This window comes from Muscardinus avellanarius (assembly GCF_963383645.1).
Source record: "Muscardinus avellanarius genome assembly, chromosome: 12".
NCBI lineage: Eukaryota > Metazoa > Chordata > Mammalia > Rodentia > Gliridae > Muscardinus > Muscardinus avellanarius.
The window spans coordinates 72396183-72412245 of NC_137798.1; the positions used below are offsets into that span (position 1 = coordinate 72396183).

General features: G+C 43.1%; 1 protein-coding gene across 1 annotated transcript in view; it reads left to right on the forward strand.

The window, feature by feature from the left end:
* Positions 1 to 16063, forward strand: part of ARG2 (arginase 2) — a gene marked incomplete at its 5' end in the record, with an annotated part of 30448 nt that overhangs the window by 13501 nt on the left and 884 nt on the right. Inside the window, 5 exons of the mRNA XM_080707616.1 lie at positions 6120 to 6297; positions 10814 to 10973; positions 11676 to 11770; positions 11929 to 12033; positions 13378 to 13514. Coding sequence (XP_080563742.1) covers positions 6120 to 6297; positions 10814 to 10973; positions 11676 to 11770; positions 11929 to 12033; positions 13378 to 13514 — 675 coding nt within the window. The remainder of the gene's footprint in view (positions 1 to 6119; positions 6298 to 10813; positions 10974 to 11675; positions 11771 to 11928; positions 12034 to 13377; positions 13515 to 16063) is intronic.

Here is a 16063-nt window from a genome sequence, read left to right on the forward strand (position 1 = left end):
AGCCTCCCAAGTACTAGGATTACAAGCATGAGCCACCACGCCCACCTTATTTTTATTAAAAAAATTTTTTTTTTTACTACTGGGGATTGAAGCCTGGCTCTCTCACATGCTAGGCAAGTGCTCCATCAATGAACTATACCAGCCTTTTTTAATTTATTTTTTTATTTTATTTATTTATTTTTTTGGTGGTACTGGGGTTCCTGGAAGCCCTTCTACCTCCGGGCTACACTCCCAGACCTATTTTTGCATTTTTATTTGGAAACAGGGTCTCCTAAGCCAGCGCGCGGGGCTAGCTTCGAACCTGCGCGATCCTCCTGTCTCTGCCTCCCAAGCGCGGGGATTACAAGCGTGCGCTACCACACCCGGCCCCTTTTTTTATTTAGAGACAAGGTCGTACAAAATTGCCCAGGCTGATCCTCTTGCCTTATTCTCCCAAGCTGGAAATACAGGCATGTGCCACTGTGCCCAGCTTGCTTCTCTCTCCTTTTCTCCCTCCCTCCCTCCCTTCCTTCCTTGTGATGTACCTGCTGCTTACTGAAACTCTTCACACAAATGACTGAGTCCAGAATAATAATAATAATAATAATAATAATAATAATAATAATTATTATTATTATTATTATTTTGCAGTACTGGGGATAGAACCCAGGGGCATTCTACCTCTGAGCTACACCTCCAGCCCTATTTTTTACTCTTTATTTTGAAACAGGATTTCACTGAGTTGCAAAGGACCTCACCAAGTAGCTGAGGCTGTCCGTGAACTGCGATCCTCCTGTCTCAACCTCCCTAATGCTGGGATTACAAGCGTGTGCCACCACGCCCAGCTCTTTCTTATTTCTTAATAAATTTTGAGTGTGGCTTTATGGCACATTTCTATAATCCTAGCTACTTGGGAGGCTGAGACAGGAAGATCACAGGTTCAAGGCCAGTCTGGACAATTCAGTGAGAACCTGTCTTGAAATAAATTAAAAAGGGCTGGGAATGTGGGTCTATGGCAGAACACTTGCCTAGCATATATGAGGTCCTAGGTTTAATCCCTAGCACCACAAAGAGAGGAGGAGGGGAGGTGGGGGGAGGGAGACTTACAGATAAATTGACTTGAAGCACAGAATCAGAGAAAGAGGCAGCTCTCTTTTTTTTTTTTTTTGTTCGGTACTGGGGGTAGAGCCCGGGGCATTGTACCTCTGAGCTACAGCCCTTTTTTTTTTTTTTAAAGTCTCTTTATTTATTTAAATATTTATTTATTTGTTTATTTATTTATTTATTTTGCAGTTCTGGGGATGGAACTCAGGGACATTCGACCTCTGAGCTACATCCCCTGCCCTATTTTTTATTCTTTATTTTGAAATAGGGTCTCACTAAGTTGCTGAGAGCCTCACTAAATAGCTGAGGCTGGCTTTGAACTCGTATAATCCTCCTGTCTCAGCCTTCCAAGTTCTGGGATTACAAGTCTCTTTATTGTATTTTATTTTATTTTAAATGTTTATTTATTTATTTAGGTGGTACTGGGGATGGAACCCCTCTACCTCTGGGCTACACTCCCAGACCTATTTTATATTTTATTTGAAAACAGGGTCTCTTAAGCCAGAGAGGCTGGCTTCGAACCTGCACGATCCTCCTGTCTCCACCTCTCAAGCGTAGGCATTACAAGCCTGAGCTACCATGCCCACTTGTCTCTTTTTTTTTTTTTAAACAAGGTCTCATTGAGTTTCGAAGGGTCTCGCCAAGTAGCTAAGGCTGTCCATGAACCGTGATCCTCTGGTCTCTGCCTCCCAAATGCTGGGATTACAAGCGTGCACCACCATGTCCAGCAGACAGCCCTCTTATACTCCTTCCAATATTACTCTAAGATTCTTTAAAAATTATAGAGGCCGGGCGTGGTGGTGCACACTTGTAATCCCCGCGCTTAGGAGGCAGAGACAGGAGGATCGTGCAGGTTCGAAGCCAGCTGCTCTGGCTTAAGAGACCCTGTTTCCAAATATAAATATAAAATAAAGGTCTGGGAGTGTACCCTGGAGGTAGAAGGACTTCCAAGGAACCCCAGTACTCCCCCCCACAAAAAAATTATAGTGAGATAATTTCTTAAGCCATTTGTACTACAAAAATTTGCCACTGTATTCTGAGAAATTAGTAGTTTTAATATTACTCAGTTCAGTTCATCCTGCTCTTTAAAAAATTTTTTTTTGTGTGTGTGTGGTGGTACTGGGGTTCCTGGAAGCCCGTCTACCTCTGGGTTACACTCCCAGACCTATTTTATACTTTTTTATTTGGAAACTGGGTCTCTTAAGCCAGCGAGGCTGGCTTCGAACCTGCGCGATCCTCCTGTCTCCGCCTCCCAAGCGCGGGGATTACAAAAAAGCGTGCGCCACCACGCCCAGCAAAAATTAACTTTCTGTTTGCCTCCCTACTCTCAAAGTGTAGCCTGAGCCAGGCGTGGTGGCACACACCTGTAGTCCCCATACTTGAGAGGCTGAGACAGGAGATATCAGGTTCAAGGACAATCTCAGCAAATAGACTCATTAACCTAGTGAGGCTGTTTCAAAATAAAAATAAAAATCGGGCTGGGGTGTAACCCAGAGGTGGATTCCCCTGGGTCCCCCCAGTGTCTGCCGCTCACAGTGGCCTGTGGCTCCAGTCATGCTCTCCACAGCCTCAAACTGCCTGTCCAGAATTCAGACCTCTCATTCTTACCAGACTGACCATCTGTGGTCAAGCATGGCATGTGTTTCTCTTCTTTTGGATCCTTATTAGCCATTTAGAAATCAACTCTGGGTTCTACTGTACCAGTCCTTTGGGTGCCTCGGTGCTCTTGGTAGAGAGGGTATTAAGGAGAAAACTAAAAAGCCACCTTCAGCTGGGCAAACCGTAATCCCAGTAACTACTATGAGGGCTGAGGGAGGAGGACAGCAAGTTTAAAGCAAGCCTCGGCAACTTAGAAGACCATGTCACAAAATAAAAAAATAAAAAAGGGCTCGGGATACAGCTCCGTGGAAGAGCACCACTGGGTTCACTCTTCAGCACCAAAACAAGGGTACATTTAGAATTGTAGCTGCAGGTGTATCTTACTTTTAATTGGGAGTGGGATAAGGTTTTATGGTTGGTTCACTTCTGTTCTCTCTCTTGGTTGGCCTAATGTTCCTGGTCATGTTTAGCCTTAGTTTTATGGCCTGTCAAATTTTTATATTCCTCCAGTGCTTTGGTGGTTTGGCTTTGGATTGAGTTTTGAGTTTGGGTTAAAGAAAAAAGCTGGCTCAATATTTTTTGTTTTGTTTTTTTTGGTACTGAGGATTGAACTCAGAGGCATTCTACCTCTGAGGTATACCTGGAGCCCTATTTTTTATTTTGAAACAGTGTCTCACTACTTGCTGAGGCTGTTCTTGAAACTGCAATCCTTCTGTCTCAGCCTCCCAAGTCCGAGGACAAGGCCAGCCAGCCTCAGCAACTTAACAAGGCCCTGTTTCAAATTAAAAAATAAAATAGGGCTGGGGGTGTAGCTCAGAGGTAGAACACCGTAAGTTCAATCCCCAGTAAATACTCCCACACACAAAATTTATGATGGCTTCGTGCTGGTCTTAATCCAAATCTAACCAGTGTGCAAATATTAAGATGTATGTTTGTCTAGCGTGTTACTGCCCCCATGTCACTTTAAAAACTTGGACATGTTTGAGAAGAAGGGCCCTAAGGTTATGATCTATAACATTGTGTTCTCTGATAGTTCAGATCCCTTTTAGATAGAACTGGATTGTTTGATTTTCACCTTAAAACTAGGTAGAGCTGGGCATGGTGTTGCACACCTGAAATCCCAGTGCTTGGGAGGCTGAGCCAGGAGGATCACAGTTTCAAGGTCAGTCTCAGCAATTTAGCAAGACCTGGTTTCCAAATAAAAAGGGCTGGGGGTGTAGCTCAGAGGTAGAAGACCCATGGGTTCAGTCCCCAGTAATACAGACACACATACACATAGAAGGGAAAGTACTCCAAGTTAGAATGTCCACCTGGTTCTTCATGTACTGAAATCAAAAGGGGTTCCTTGGGAGAAAAACTGCATAGTAAAGAATACAGACTTCAGAGACAAATGACTTAGTTTCGATCTTGATTTTTTTTTTTTTTTTTTTTTTTTTGTTATGCTGGGGATTGAACCCAGGTGCTTAAACACTCAGCTATATGTCCAGCCCTTTTAAAAATTTTTATTTTGAGCCCAGTGTGGTGTTGCATGCTTGTAGTCCTGGAACTTGGGAGGCTGAGGCAGGAGAATCATAGGTTTGAGGCCAGCCTCAGCAACTGAGTCCTTCTGCAACATAAGTGAGACCCTTTTTCAAAATAAAAAAATAAAAAATAGGGCAGGGGTGTAGCCCAGAGTTTGAATGTGCCTGGGTTCCATCCCCAGACCCGCAAGAATAAATAAATAAATAAAGTAGGGCTGAGGGTGTAGCTCAGAGGTAGAATGATGTCCTTGGGTTCAATCCCCAATACCACAACAAGTTAATTAATTAATTTATTAATTACTGATATTGAGACAGATCTTGCTGTGTTGCTCAGGCTTTGTTCCCCCCACCTCAGCCTCCTGAGGGCTGTGCTGCCGCCACACCCGGTTATATCTGGACTGGCACTCACCTTGGGCAGGAGTGTGCTTCCATTTCCTCATCTATGGAATAGACATTCTTCTGTGTGCCTCAGAACTGTCATAAGTCTTTTTTTTATTAATTTATTTTTAAAATTGGTGCATTGTAGTCATATATCAATCACATTGGAGTACAAGACTTGAGAGGATATACAAGCACACATCATCCAATTAGCCCTCCTCCATATAAGTCTTAAATAACAATTATGTTAAGCCACTGGGATAGTTCCTAGAGCATGGTACACATACCTGTAACCCCAGTACTTGGGAGGCTGAGACAGGAGGATCCAGGCTCATGGCCAGCCTCAGCTACTTAGTGAGGCCCTCCACAATTTAGTGAGACCCTGCTTCAAAATAAAAATAAAATAGAGCTGGGCATGGTGACACACACTTGTAATTCCAGCATTCAGGGAGGATCGCGGTTCGCGGACCGCCTCAGCTACTTAGCAAGGCCCTTTGCAGCTCAGTGAGACCCTGTTTCAAAAAATAAAAAGACTAAGAAATAGGACTAGGGGTGTAGCTCAGAGGTAGAATGCCCCTGGGTTCCATCCCCAGGACTGCAAAAATAAATAAATATAAATTAAAATAGAATAAAATAGGGCTGAACATGCTGCTTGAAAGTAGGATATCGCTGGCTTCATCCCCATACACCCCTCACCATGTAGTTCCTTGACCTTGTAAGAAATCAATGTTAGCCAGGCTTGGTGGTGCACGCTTGTAACCACAGCATTCGGGAGGATGAGACAGGAGGATTGCGGCTCACAGACAGCCTCAGCTACTTAGTGAGGCCCTTGGCAACTCTGAGGCCTTGTTTAAAAATAAAGAATAAAAAATAGGGCTGGGGGTGTAGCTCAGAGGTAGAATGCCCCTGGGTTCTATCTCCAGTACCGAAAAAAAACTACACTCCCAGACCTATTTTATATTTCTTTATTTCGAAACAGGGTCTCTTAACCCAGTGAGGCTGGCTTCAGACCTGCGCGATCCTCCTGTCTCTGCCTCCCAAGCACGGGGAATACAAGCGTGTGCCACCACGCCCGGCTAGTCTTTTAATTTTTGAAACAGGGTCTCACTGAGCTGCAAAGGGCCCACGCCCGGCCTATATTTTATTTTATAAAAAATCTTACAGTTTGTACACATGTATTTTTATACTAAATGAGTAGTACTTTTCTTTAAACCCTGTTGGTTATTCTTGCTATTTTGCTTCTACTTTATAATTCCAAGATATTGATGTTTAACTGCTTCCAATTCTGTGACTGGTAGGTTACTATCTCTGGTTTTCACTTCCCAAAGCCCAGCTTTGTCCAAATGGCAGTCATAACAGGGCCTGGTTCACAGGCTTGCTGGGAGGACTGAGGGAATCCCATCACCAGGTGGCTTTGCGTTGTGCTGTGACAGGACGTCTTGAGGATCATGTTTATACTAAATGAGTTCTCATTTGCAGCTCAGGTTCGTAGGGTTGGACTGGCATGTGCAGTTCTTGTCATCCCTTCTTTGTTTCTAGGCTGCCGCCTAAAAGATTTTGGAGATTTGAGTTTTACTCCAGTGCCCAAAGATGATCTCTACAACAACCTGATAGTAAATCCACGCTCCGTGGGCCTGGCCAACCAGGAACTGGCCGAGGTGGTCAGTAGAGCAGTATCAGGTGGCTACAGCTGCGTCACCGTGGGAGGAGACCACAGGTAAACTGGAGCCCAGGGTGGGGGTGGCGAGGGCTGGAGAACACGGTGCCATGGACTCGTCACTTAATGTTTCCTCACCCTGAGAAAAATACCCTACAGAATATTTAGGGTATGGCATAGAGACATGCATATCCAACACCAGGCAGACTCAACAAGAGGTCCAGCATATCTCCTGAGAGGTTTTCCTTTTTTCTTTTTTTCTTTTTCTTTTGGCAGTACTGGGAGTTGAGAGTTGAACCCAGAGGCATTCTACCTCTGAGCTACGTCCCCAGGCCCCCCTTTTTTTAAACAGGGTCTCACTAAGTTGTGGAGAACCTCACTACATAGTTGAGGCTGGCCAAGAACCTGCAATCCTTTCTCATCCTGTCTCTGACTCCCAAGTACTGGGATTACAAGTGTACACCACCATGCCCACTTCTGAGATGTTTTCTTGAGATGTTATCTTAGGGCTCTCATTTGACTAGTTTGGAGAACTGGAAGGATCTATGAATAGCTGAAGTAAGGCATTAGTTATTATTAGTAGTACTGGTCTTGATATGTTAGTGAGGCTTGCCTTGAACCTTTTTGATCCTCTGGTCTCAGACTTTCAAGTACTGGGATATATGTGTACACTATGCCCAGCTAGAATTTAGTTGTATTTATTTTTGAGGTACTGGGGTTTGAACCCAGAGACATTCTACCTCTCAGCTATACCCACAGTCCAATTTTATTTTATTTTGAAACAGAGTCTAAGTGGCAGAGGACTTCATGAGGTTGCTGAGGCTGGCTATAAACCTTGGGTCCTCCTGTCTCAGCCTCCCAAAGTACTAGGAATACCACTGTGCCTGGCTTGAATTTAGGCATTTTTGTTAGTATTTCTGTTGGAGACCCAGCCCCTGGCTTGTGACATTTCCACCTCCTAGTGTGGACCCTAGGTGACTAATACAATTGGTCCTTGTCCTCGTTTCCTGTTGGATCACAATGTACTTCATTGATCACTGTACTGATGTTTTTCAGCTATGTGAGAGATTATAGAACACTTGTGACTAGACTGTTTTATCTATTAGGACTAGATAAAATAAACGTGAAATAAAAAGTTTAAAAATATTAAATTCTATGGAATGTAATTTTTTTTAATTTATTTTTTTGTGGTACTGGGGTTCCTGGGAGCCCTTCTACCTCCAGGCTACACTCCTAGGCCTATTTTTCATATTTTTATTTGGAAACAGGGTCTATTAAGCCAGCGCTGCTGGCTTCAACCCTGCGCGATCCTCCTGTCTCTGCCTCCCAAGCGCGGGAATTACAAGCGTGCGCCACCATGCCAGGCGAATTCTATGGAATTTCAAGGAAAGAAGAGGTCAGTTTGGGTTAGAGTAGTCAGATTTCACAGGAGAATGTGATTTGAGCTAAGTAATTTAGGTTTTTTGTAGAAAGAGGCACTGAAACCGGGCATGGTGGCACATACACTTATAATCTCAGTACTTGGGAGGCTGAGATAGAAGGATTACAGGTTCTTGGCCAGGCTCAGCTACTTAGTGAAGCCCTCTGCAACTTAGTGAGACCCTGTTTAAAAAAAAAAGAATAAAAAATAGGGACAGGGGTATAGTTCAGAGGTAGAATGCCCCTGGGTTCAATCCCAGTACTGGGGAAAAAAAAAAAAAAGACACTGAAATACTAGGAGTATTGACATTTCATACATATTTTGGCAGATACCATTTTACTTAATTTACTCCTGGAAGCATGGAGGGACTGAGGTTAAGTAACTTATCTGAGGCCTATATCTGTACGTAGCAGAGCTCACATTTGAATCCAGTTGGTCCCTGTGGCAATTCATTTCCCTTTTCAGATCCAATATAACAATTTTCCCTAAGGTACTCAGGGAGCTTTTCAGATCACTATCAGAAGTTCAATTTTTGTTACACTTGGAGAGGCAGGTAAATTCCTCATTAGAACACAAATTCAGGTAGAATAATAAAGTAGACAGACCCAGGTTCTCTACTGTGATGAGTGGGTCATTCAGTAAAATTTACTAGAGGCAGATCTCCTGCCTCTTAGCTTACTGTCATCTCTGAAAGTTTATTTAACCTTTTGCCTAGTTGAGTTCCATATTTGGGAACCTTATTAATATGATTATCATGGTCCTTGGTATTTCTTTTGACTGCTATTTGTACTGCAGTCATGTTATTGCTTACCTATTTCCCATTCAATGCTAAAATCCATGGAATATTCTCTACAGGGTGGGATAAGTATAGAACTTAACCAGCCATTGGCCATTTTCAGGGGAGGCATTTTTAGGTACTCCTTTTATATAGGATACCATATATATTTGGCCATCTTAATCATCAAACCAATTTTGACTTAAACAGGCCACATATTATCCTAATAGAAAAGTTGAAGTCTAGGGAAGTCAGATGACCTGTCTTCAGTCACAGCTCTCTGTGGACTAGAACTCCAAAATTTTGACTGAACCCATGGCCTTTAGCATACTATCCCTCAAAGGGGGCAATGTGTAGGCAGGGAGCATAAAAGGCCATCTTGTGCTGTACAGAGCAAGAAAGATGGCCATAGGTTGCTCCTAAAATGCTTAAACTGCATTTCCCATCCATGTCAAATTCCTTGTTTACTGGGGAGCTGGGCAGCTTTCCAATTGAGATCTCATCAGCTATATTCTTATAATTGAGATAGAACAGGTAGCTGATGTAAGCAGAGCCCAAGGACAAGGAAAGGCAGAAAGAGAAAAAACAACTGAATGTCACACTAATGTATTAACAAGCAATTTTTTTTTTTTTTCAGTACCTGGGACTGAACCCAGAGATACTAAGAGACAATCCCAACTCCCTTTTTAATTTATTTTTGTGGTATTGGGGATTGAGCCCACGGGTATTCTACTTCTGAACTATACCCCCAGGCCTATTTTAATTTAGAAAAAAGGTCTCGCTAGTTGATGAGTGTCTCACTACTTGCTGACTGTCCTTGAACATGTGATCCTACCGTTTGCATCCAAGTACTGGGATTACAGGCCTGCCGCCATGCCTGGCTACTCCCCAGCCTCTGATTTTTTTTTTTTTTTTTTTTGTGTGTGTGTGTGTGTGTGCGTGTGTTACTAGGGATTGTACCCAGGAGCATTAGCTGCACCTCTAGCCCTATTCTTTTTATTTTTGAAACAAAATCTCACTAAGTTGCAGAGGGCCTAAATAGCTGAGGCTGGCCGAGAAACTGTGATCCTCCTGTCTCAGCCTCCCAAGTACTGGAATTACAAGCATACACCACCAAGTTCAGCTCCCTTTTTAAAATTTTAAGACAGAATTTTGTAAAGTTACCTAGGCTGGCCTTGAAGTTGTGCTCCTCCTCCCCTAGCTTCCTGAGTAACTGGGATGACAGGTGTGAGACATACTGGGCTCAAATAATCTCTATTTAATTCTAAGGTACACATGGGATCTTTGAGTTGCCTTATTACTTTAATGTCTTTAACAACTTTGATTGTTCAGGTTTTAGGAAAGATCACACATCAGCATTCCAAAAAGCTATAATTTTTTTTTGCCATGCACATGCGTGTGTGTATGTGTGTCACTTGGAGACTGGACCCAGGGCCTTCCACATGCTACGCAGGCACCCTACCAATTAACCACCAACTCCAGCCCTGCTCTCTAGCTCTCCTCCCCACCCCACACTTTCTAATTCTTAATCCTTGAAAAGTTAGTGTAATTGATTCCTTTTTTGTGTGTGTGGTACTGGGGGTGGAATCCAGGGGCATTCTACCTCTGTGCTACACCCCTCGTCCTATTTTTTAATTCTTTATTTTGAAACAAGGTCTCAGTTGCAGAAGGCCTAAGTAGCTGAGGCTGGTCATGCGAACCTGCAATCCTCCTCCCAAATGCTGGGATTACAAGTGTGAGCCATCGAGCCCAGATGTGTAATTGATTCTTTATAAATTAGATCTCCCAGGTCTCCCTTAAGAGGTAGTAAGCAACATTATCAGCTGTTACATAGAAACTCGCCTCACTTAACTAGATTTCATCCTCTGAACAAACATTTGAGGACCTTTTCTGGGCTAGTAATGGACCAAATTACACGGACCTTGGGGACATGAAGACATCTGTCACGCTGCAGGCACAGCCAGTTACAGTATTAACTTCTTTTTTCTTTTAGTAGTGCTGGGGATTGAACCCAGCAGCATTCTGCCTCTGAGTTACTCCAGCTCTTTTTCTGATTTCGGAACAGGTCTCAATAAGTACTGCTTGCTGGCCTTGAACCTGTGATCCTTCTGTTTTCTTCCAAATACTAATATGATAGGCATGTGTTACTGCCTAGCAGTGTTAAGTCTTTTAAGTTTTTCATTATTCCTGTTTAATCCACCCAAGGTTAATCTTTGGGAACTACAACCTGGGAATCTGGTATCACCTTCAACCAGCTTCAATCCAGGTTCTGACTTTGCCCTGAGGACAGAGTGTAAGCTGTGTTGGCTAAGGCTAGTTTTTTTATTGGTGATGTTTGCCAAGCAGAGGGCCTTGAAGATTACTGTATTTGTTCTTTGTAGCCTGGCAATCGGTACCATTAGCGGCCACGCCCGGCACTGCCCAGACCTTTGTGTCATCTGGGTTGATGCCCATGCTGACATCAATACACCACTCACCACTTCTTCAGGAAACCTTCATGGACAGCCAGTTGCATTTCTACTCAGAGAACTACAGGACAAGGTCAGTGGGCCACAAAATGAGAAGGCACAGGGCTTGCAGGGCTATCCTGGAGCCTCGGGTGTCTGGTTCAGTAAGATTAGAATGCAGGATAGGCGGAGTGTGATGGCTTCCTTAGATCACTAAATCTGTTATGGGCCAGGCAGCTGGCTAGAGCCTAGGGTACTAGGATGGTGGGACATAGTCCTTGCTCTGGGGGGAGGGGGGGCAACCTTATAAGAAAGTAGTAATTGCACTACTCCTACAGCCTGAGGACTTCTTGGTCAAAGGCTCCCAGGCCACACCCTCACACCGACACTAGAATTTGTATATTCTTCCCCTCAGTGAGAAACCAAGTTAAACAAGATCAGTACAAAGATTATTCATTAGACAGAATTTGTCGGTGGCAACTGAGTGATGCTTTATAAACCAATGTATAAATAGTTCAGCAGGGCTAATGAACATTCCTATTATTTAGGTGAGTTAATGAGAAACCAAGACTACCTCAGAAGAGATTTTTTTAATTCTTGAGAAAGCTGTGTCCCAGCTTCTGAAACATGTCCACTTGTATCAGTTTTCCTTCCTAGATCAAGTCCGTCTTGTGTTGCTTTAAACATATCCTGTGTGCAGGAGGAGGAGGTGACTACATACCCTTGAAGTACAAGGTGATTATCTTGGTGAGACCAAGAACTCCTGATTATTAATCCTGTTCCTCTGTCTTCATAGGTGCCACGACTCCCAGGGTTTTCCTGGATTAAGCCTTGTATCTCTTCCCCAAGTATTGTGTATATTGGCCTAAGAGATGTGGACCCTCCTGAACAGTAAGTTGATGTGTCAGGTTTCAGCTTTAGGCCTGGGCCCTGACCTTCTTGAAGGCTGATGCTGAAATTAAGTGTGCTGTAGGGTAATGTGACCCCTCACCTTCATACATATTTGTCAAAACTGATTTTAAAACTAAGATTCCTTAATTTCTCACCAGTTTTATTTTAAAGAAGTATGATATCCAGTATTTTTCCATGAGAGACGTTGATCGACTTGGTATCCAGAAGGTCATGGAACAGACATTTGATTTGTTGGTTGGCAAGTAAGTAACTACAATGTAGGTCTACTTCTAGACCCCAGAGGCAGACAAGGAAAGCTTCCAATAGGCAGTACACTTTAGCCTGTCTCTTGAGCACAGAAACTTTACTTTTAAAAATAAAAGCAAGACATGTACATATAAAAATTCCAAATAGTTAAGAAGACATAACATAAAACATAAATCATATTCTTCCTCTGGGGTTGGGAGGGGGGTTCCTTTAAGTCATTGCCCTATCCACTGTCTCTTGTGAATCTCATTTTTATTTTTTTGTGGTAATGGGAATTGAATCCAGAGGCATTCTACTGAGCTACATCCCCAAACGATTTTATTTCTTATTTGGAAAGAGGGTCTCACTAGTTTGCTTAGAGCCTCACTAAATTGCTGCGGCTGGCTTTGAACCTGCGGTCCTCCAGTCTCAGCTTCCCATGTACTAGGATTACAAGCATGCGCCACCGCACCCGGGTCTGTCTTTTTTTGAGATGAGAAACGCATTCTTTGCTCCCATGGTTTCATTCTTCCCAGCCTCAATGCTTTATAGTAAGCAAATCTCAGATGAGTGAAAATCAAATATTAGTTCTTTTTTTTGGTGTTGGAGATTGAACCTAGAGGCATTCTACCTCTGAGCCACACCCCCAGTGTATTTTATTTTTTATTTTGAAGCAGGGTCTCACTGGGTTGAGGAGTCTCACTATTAGCCGAGGCTGTCTTTGAACCTGAGATCCTCCTATCTCCTAAATCCTAGGATTACAGGCATGCGCCGCCATGCCTGGTCCAAATGCTAGTTTTACAGAGCACTTTCCCAATACTGAGTCTTTACTTCTGGGTAATTAATACCAGAATTCCCATCTGGTATTCATCACTTCCTAAGCTGTTAAGAAAATGTAGTTATTGGCTAAGTTATGTGTTAGTTTCAGCCACTGTATACCTGCACTCAAGATGGAACTGGAAGATGTTAAGTTTGCAGACATAAAATCAGAATTAAGTTCAGCTGCTGTTATACTTGCTCTATACCCAGAGCAGCTAACTTGAATCAGAGCCTAGTCTCAAGAAAATGAAAAATCCCTTCTATTGATAGTTACTAGTGTAAGAAGCTGCAGTACCCAGAATAAACTGAAATATACATTGGAGTTAGTCTGTCTGAGGCATGCAGAACAAATGTGAAATGTCCGAAGTAGCACATAGCAAGCCAGTCACTCATCTTAGTTACTTCTGTGAATAAGAAACCTGGAACAATGCCATATTTACAAAGTATCAACCACAAGAGCAACAAACTGAAGCAGCTGCAGTCACAGGAAGAGCAGGTCTGCAAACGCTAAGTATGTGTCCTCTTGTCCTCCTCCTCTCCAGAAGACAAAGGCCAATCCATCTCAGTTTTGATATTGATGCATTTGACCCTACGCTGGCTCCAGCCACGGGAACCCCTGTTGTAGGGGGACTGACCTATAGAGAAGGCATGTATATTACTGAGGAAATACACAATACAGGTAAGTGGCAACCAGGTCTGCAGCTTAAATAGGTCGGAATCTCTTGCCTACAGAGGATTTTCTCTTTTTTTTTCTTTGCGACCTCCGAGCTACACTCCCTGCCCTGTTTTTTATTCATAAGTTATTTATTCACTAAGTTATGGAAGGCCGCACTATATAGCCGAGGCTGTCCGCGAACTGCGATCCTCTTGTCTCAGCCTCCCGAATGCTGGCATTACAAGTGTGCGCCACCACGCCCAACTCAGAGGACTTTTTCTATCCTGTATCACTGTAGATTTTGTTTAAGCTGTTATAGTTAAAAATCATATGGCCAGCATAATAAAGGATATAGTCATTTAGAGGCATGCCTGGATCTGGACTGTCCCAAATATGCTAAGGAAATAATAAGTAATTGTGTCTACTCAAAACAGTTAACATAAGAACAGAACACACTGCCAAACTGATGTGATTCCTTGTGTTTGAACTATCTAAAGGCAGATTAAGATGAGAAAGCAATGCCAAGAAGTTACAATTGTATCTGATGTTAAGATGTCATTGGTTAGCTGAGTGTGGTATCCCCTAATCCAAACTACTTGGGAGGCAGGAGCAGGATGCAGCAAGTTCAAAGCCATCTGGGTAATTTAGCAGAGCCCTTTCTCAACTAAAAAGGGAACTAGTGGTGGTGGTGTATGCTTGTAATCCCAGCATTTGGGAGGCTGAGACAGGAGGAGCTCCGTCTCGAGAGCCTCAGCTACTTAGTGAAGCCCTTTGCAACTCAGTGAGACCCTGTTTCAAAATAAAGAATAAAAGCCAGACATGGTGGTGCACACTTGTAATCCCCAAGCTTGAGGGGCGGAGACAGAAGGATGGCGCAGGTTTGAAGCCAGCCTCGTTGGCTTAAGAGACCCTGTTTCCAAATTTAAAAAAAAAAAAAAAAAAAACATAAAATAGGTCTGGGAGTGTAGCCCTGAGGTAGAAGGGTTCCATCCCCAGTACCACCAAAAATAAAAAATAGGGCTAGGGGTACAGCTCCAAGGTAGCATGCCCCTGGGCTCCATCTCCAGTACTGGAAAGGGAAAAAACAAACAAAAAAAGAGTGACTATTAATGGTCCCAAAACTCCCATTTGGTTGCAGTTTCCATTTTTGTCAAAAAGCGGGTTTTAAAGCTACTTTAAACAACTACTACATAATACTACTTCAGCATCCATTTCACCACATTGGAGTGACTGCAGACAGAAGAATAGAGACCCCAGACTGAGGTATCTACCTCCAAGCCACACCCTAACCCTATTTTATTCTTTATTTTGAAACAGGGTCTCACTAAGTTGCAGAGGCTGGCCCCAAACCTGTGATCCTTCTGTCTTAGCCTCCTAAGTACTGGGAGTAAAAGTTTGCACTACCTCGCTTGCTGCTATATATATGTATATTTTACACCACCACCACCACCCCTGCCACTGGGATGGAACCCTGGGCATTCATTCTACCTCCAAGCTACACTCCCAGCCCTATTTTTATTCTTTATTTTGAATCAGGTCTCACTAAATGGCAGAGGGCGTCACTAAGTAGCTGAGAGTGACCTTGAACCTTTGTTCCTCTTGTCTGGGTCTCCCAAGTATTGGGATTACAAGTGTGTACCACCATGCCTGGCCCCCGCTAACATATGTTTTTAAAGTACAATCTCTTTTTTTTTTGTGCCTATATGGTACTGGAAGTTGAATCCAAGGGCATTCTACAAACTCCTAGCTACACCCTCAGCCTGATTTTATTTTTATTTTTAAACAAGGCCTTACTGAGGCTGTCCTCCAATTTGCAATCCTCCTGTCTCAGCCCCCCAAACACGGGGTTTACAAGCATGCGCCACCACGCCCAGCTGATACCTGTATTCTTAAATGCTACTTTGATCAGATGACTCTGGAAGACATAGACTAACTTTACCCAGAATAACTAATTTTAAGAAGTTAAATTCTCTAGAGACATAGGTCATGTGGTTCTCAAACCCTCATAGAAGGCAACTGGAGTCCAAATTGATCCATGAAGGACCAAGTTTTTAGTTTTATGAACATAACATTCAAATATTATTTCAAAATTACCATAAGTGGTGTATTTATCGCTTGATTTAAATTCTTATAGGGAGAGGGAACCGGGCGTGGTGGTGCACACTTGTAATCCCAGCATTTGGGAGGCTGAGACAGGAGGATTGCGGTTCGCGGACAGCCTCAGCTTCTTAGTGAGGCCCTTTGCAACTCAGTGAGACTCTGTTTCAAAATAAAGAATAAAAAATTGGGCAGAGGGTGTAGCTCGGAGGTCACTGCCTCTGGGTTCCATCCCCAGACCCGCACACACACACAAAAAAAAAACCCACAAATAAATAAATACATTTTTATGGGTGCACTACATCTGGGAGGAGGGAACAAAATGGGCTAAATAATGAACAAATGTCTGAATCTTCCATTGACCAAGCACAGATGCTGTGCTAGTCTGCTGGAGACATAAGAAATGTGTCAAAATATAGAATCTGCCCTTAGAACTCAGGCATGAAGGGCCAAGAATAGAAATACATTTCAGGCCA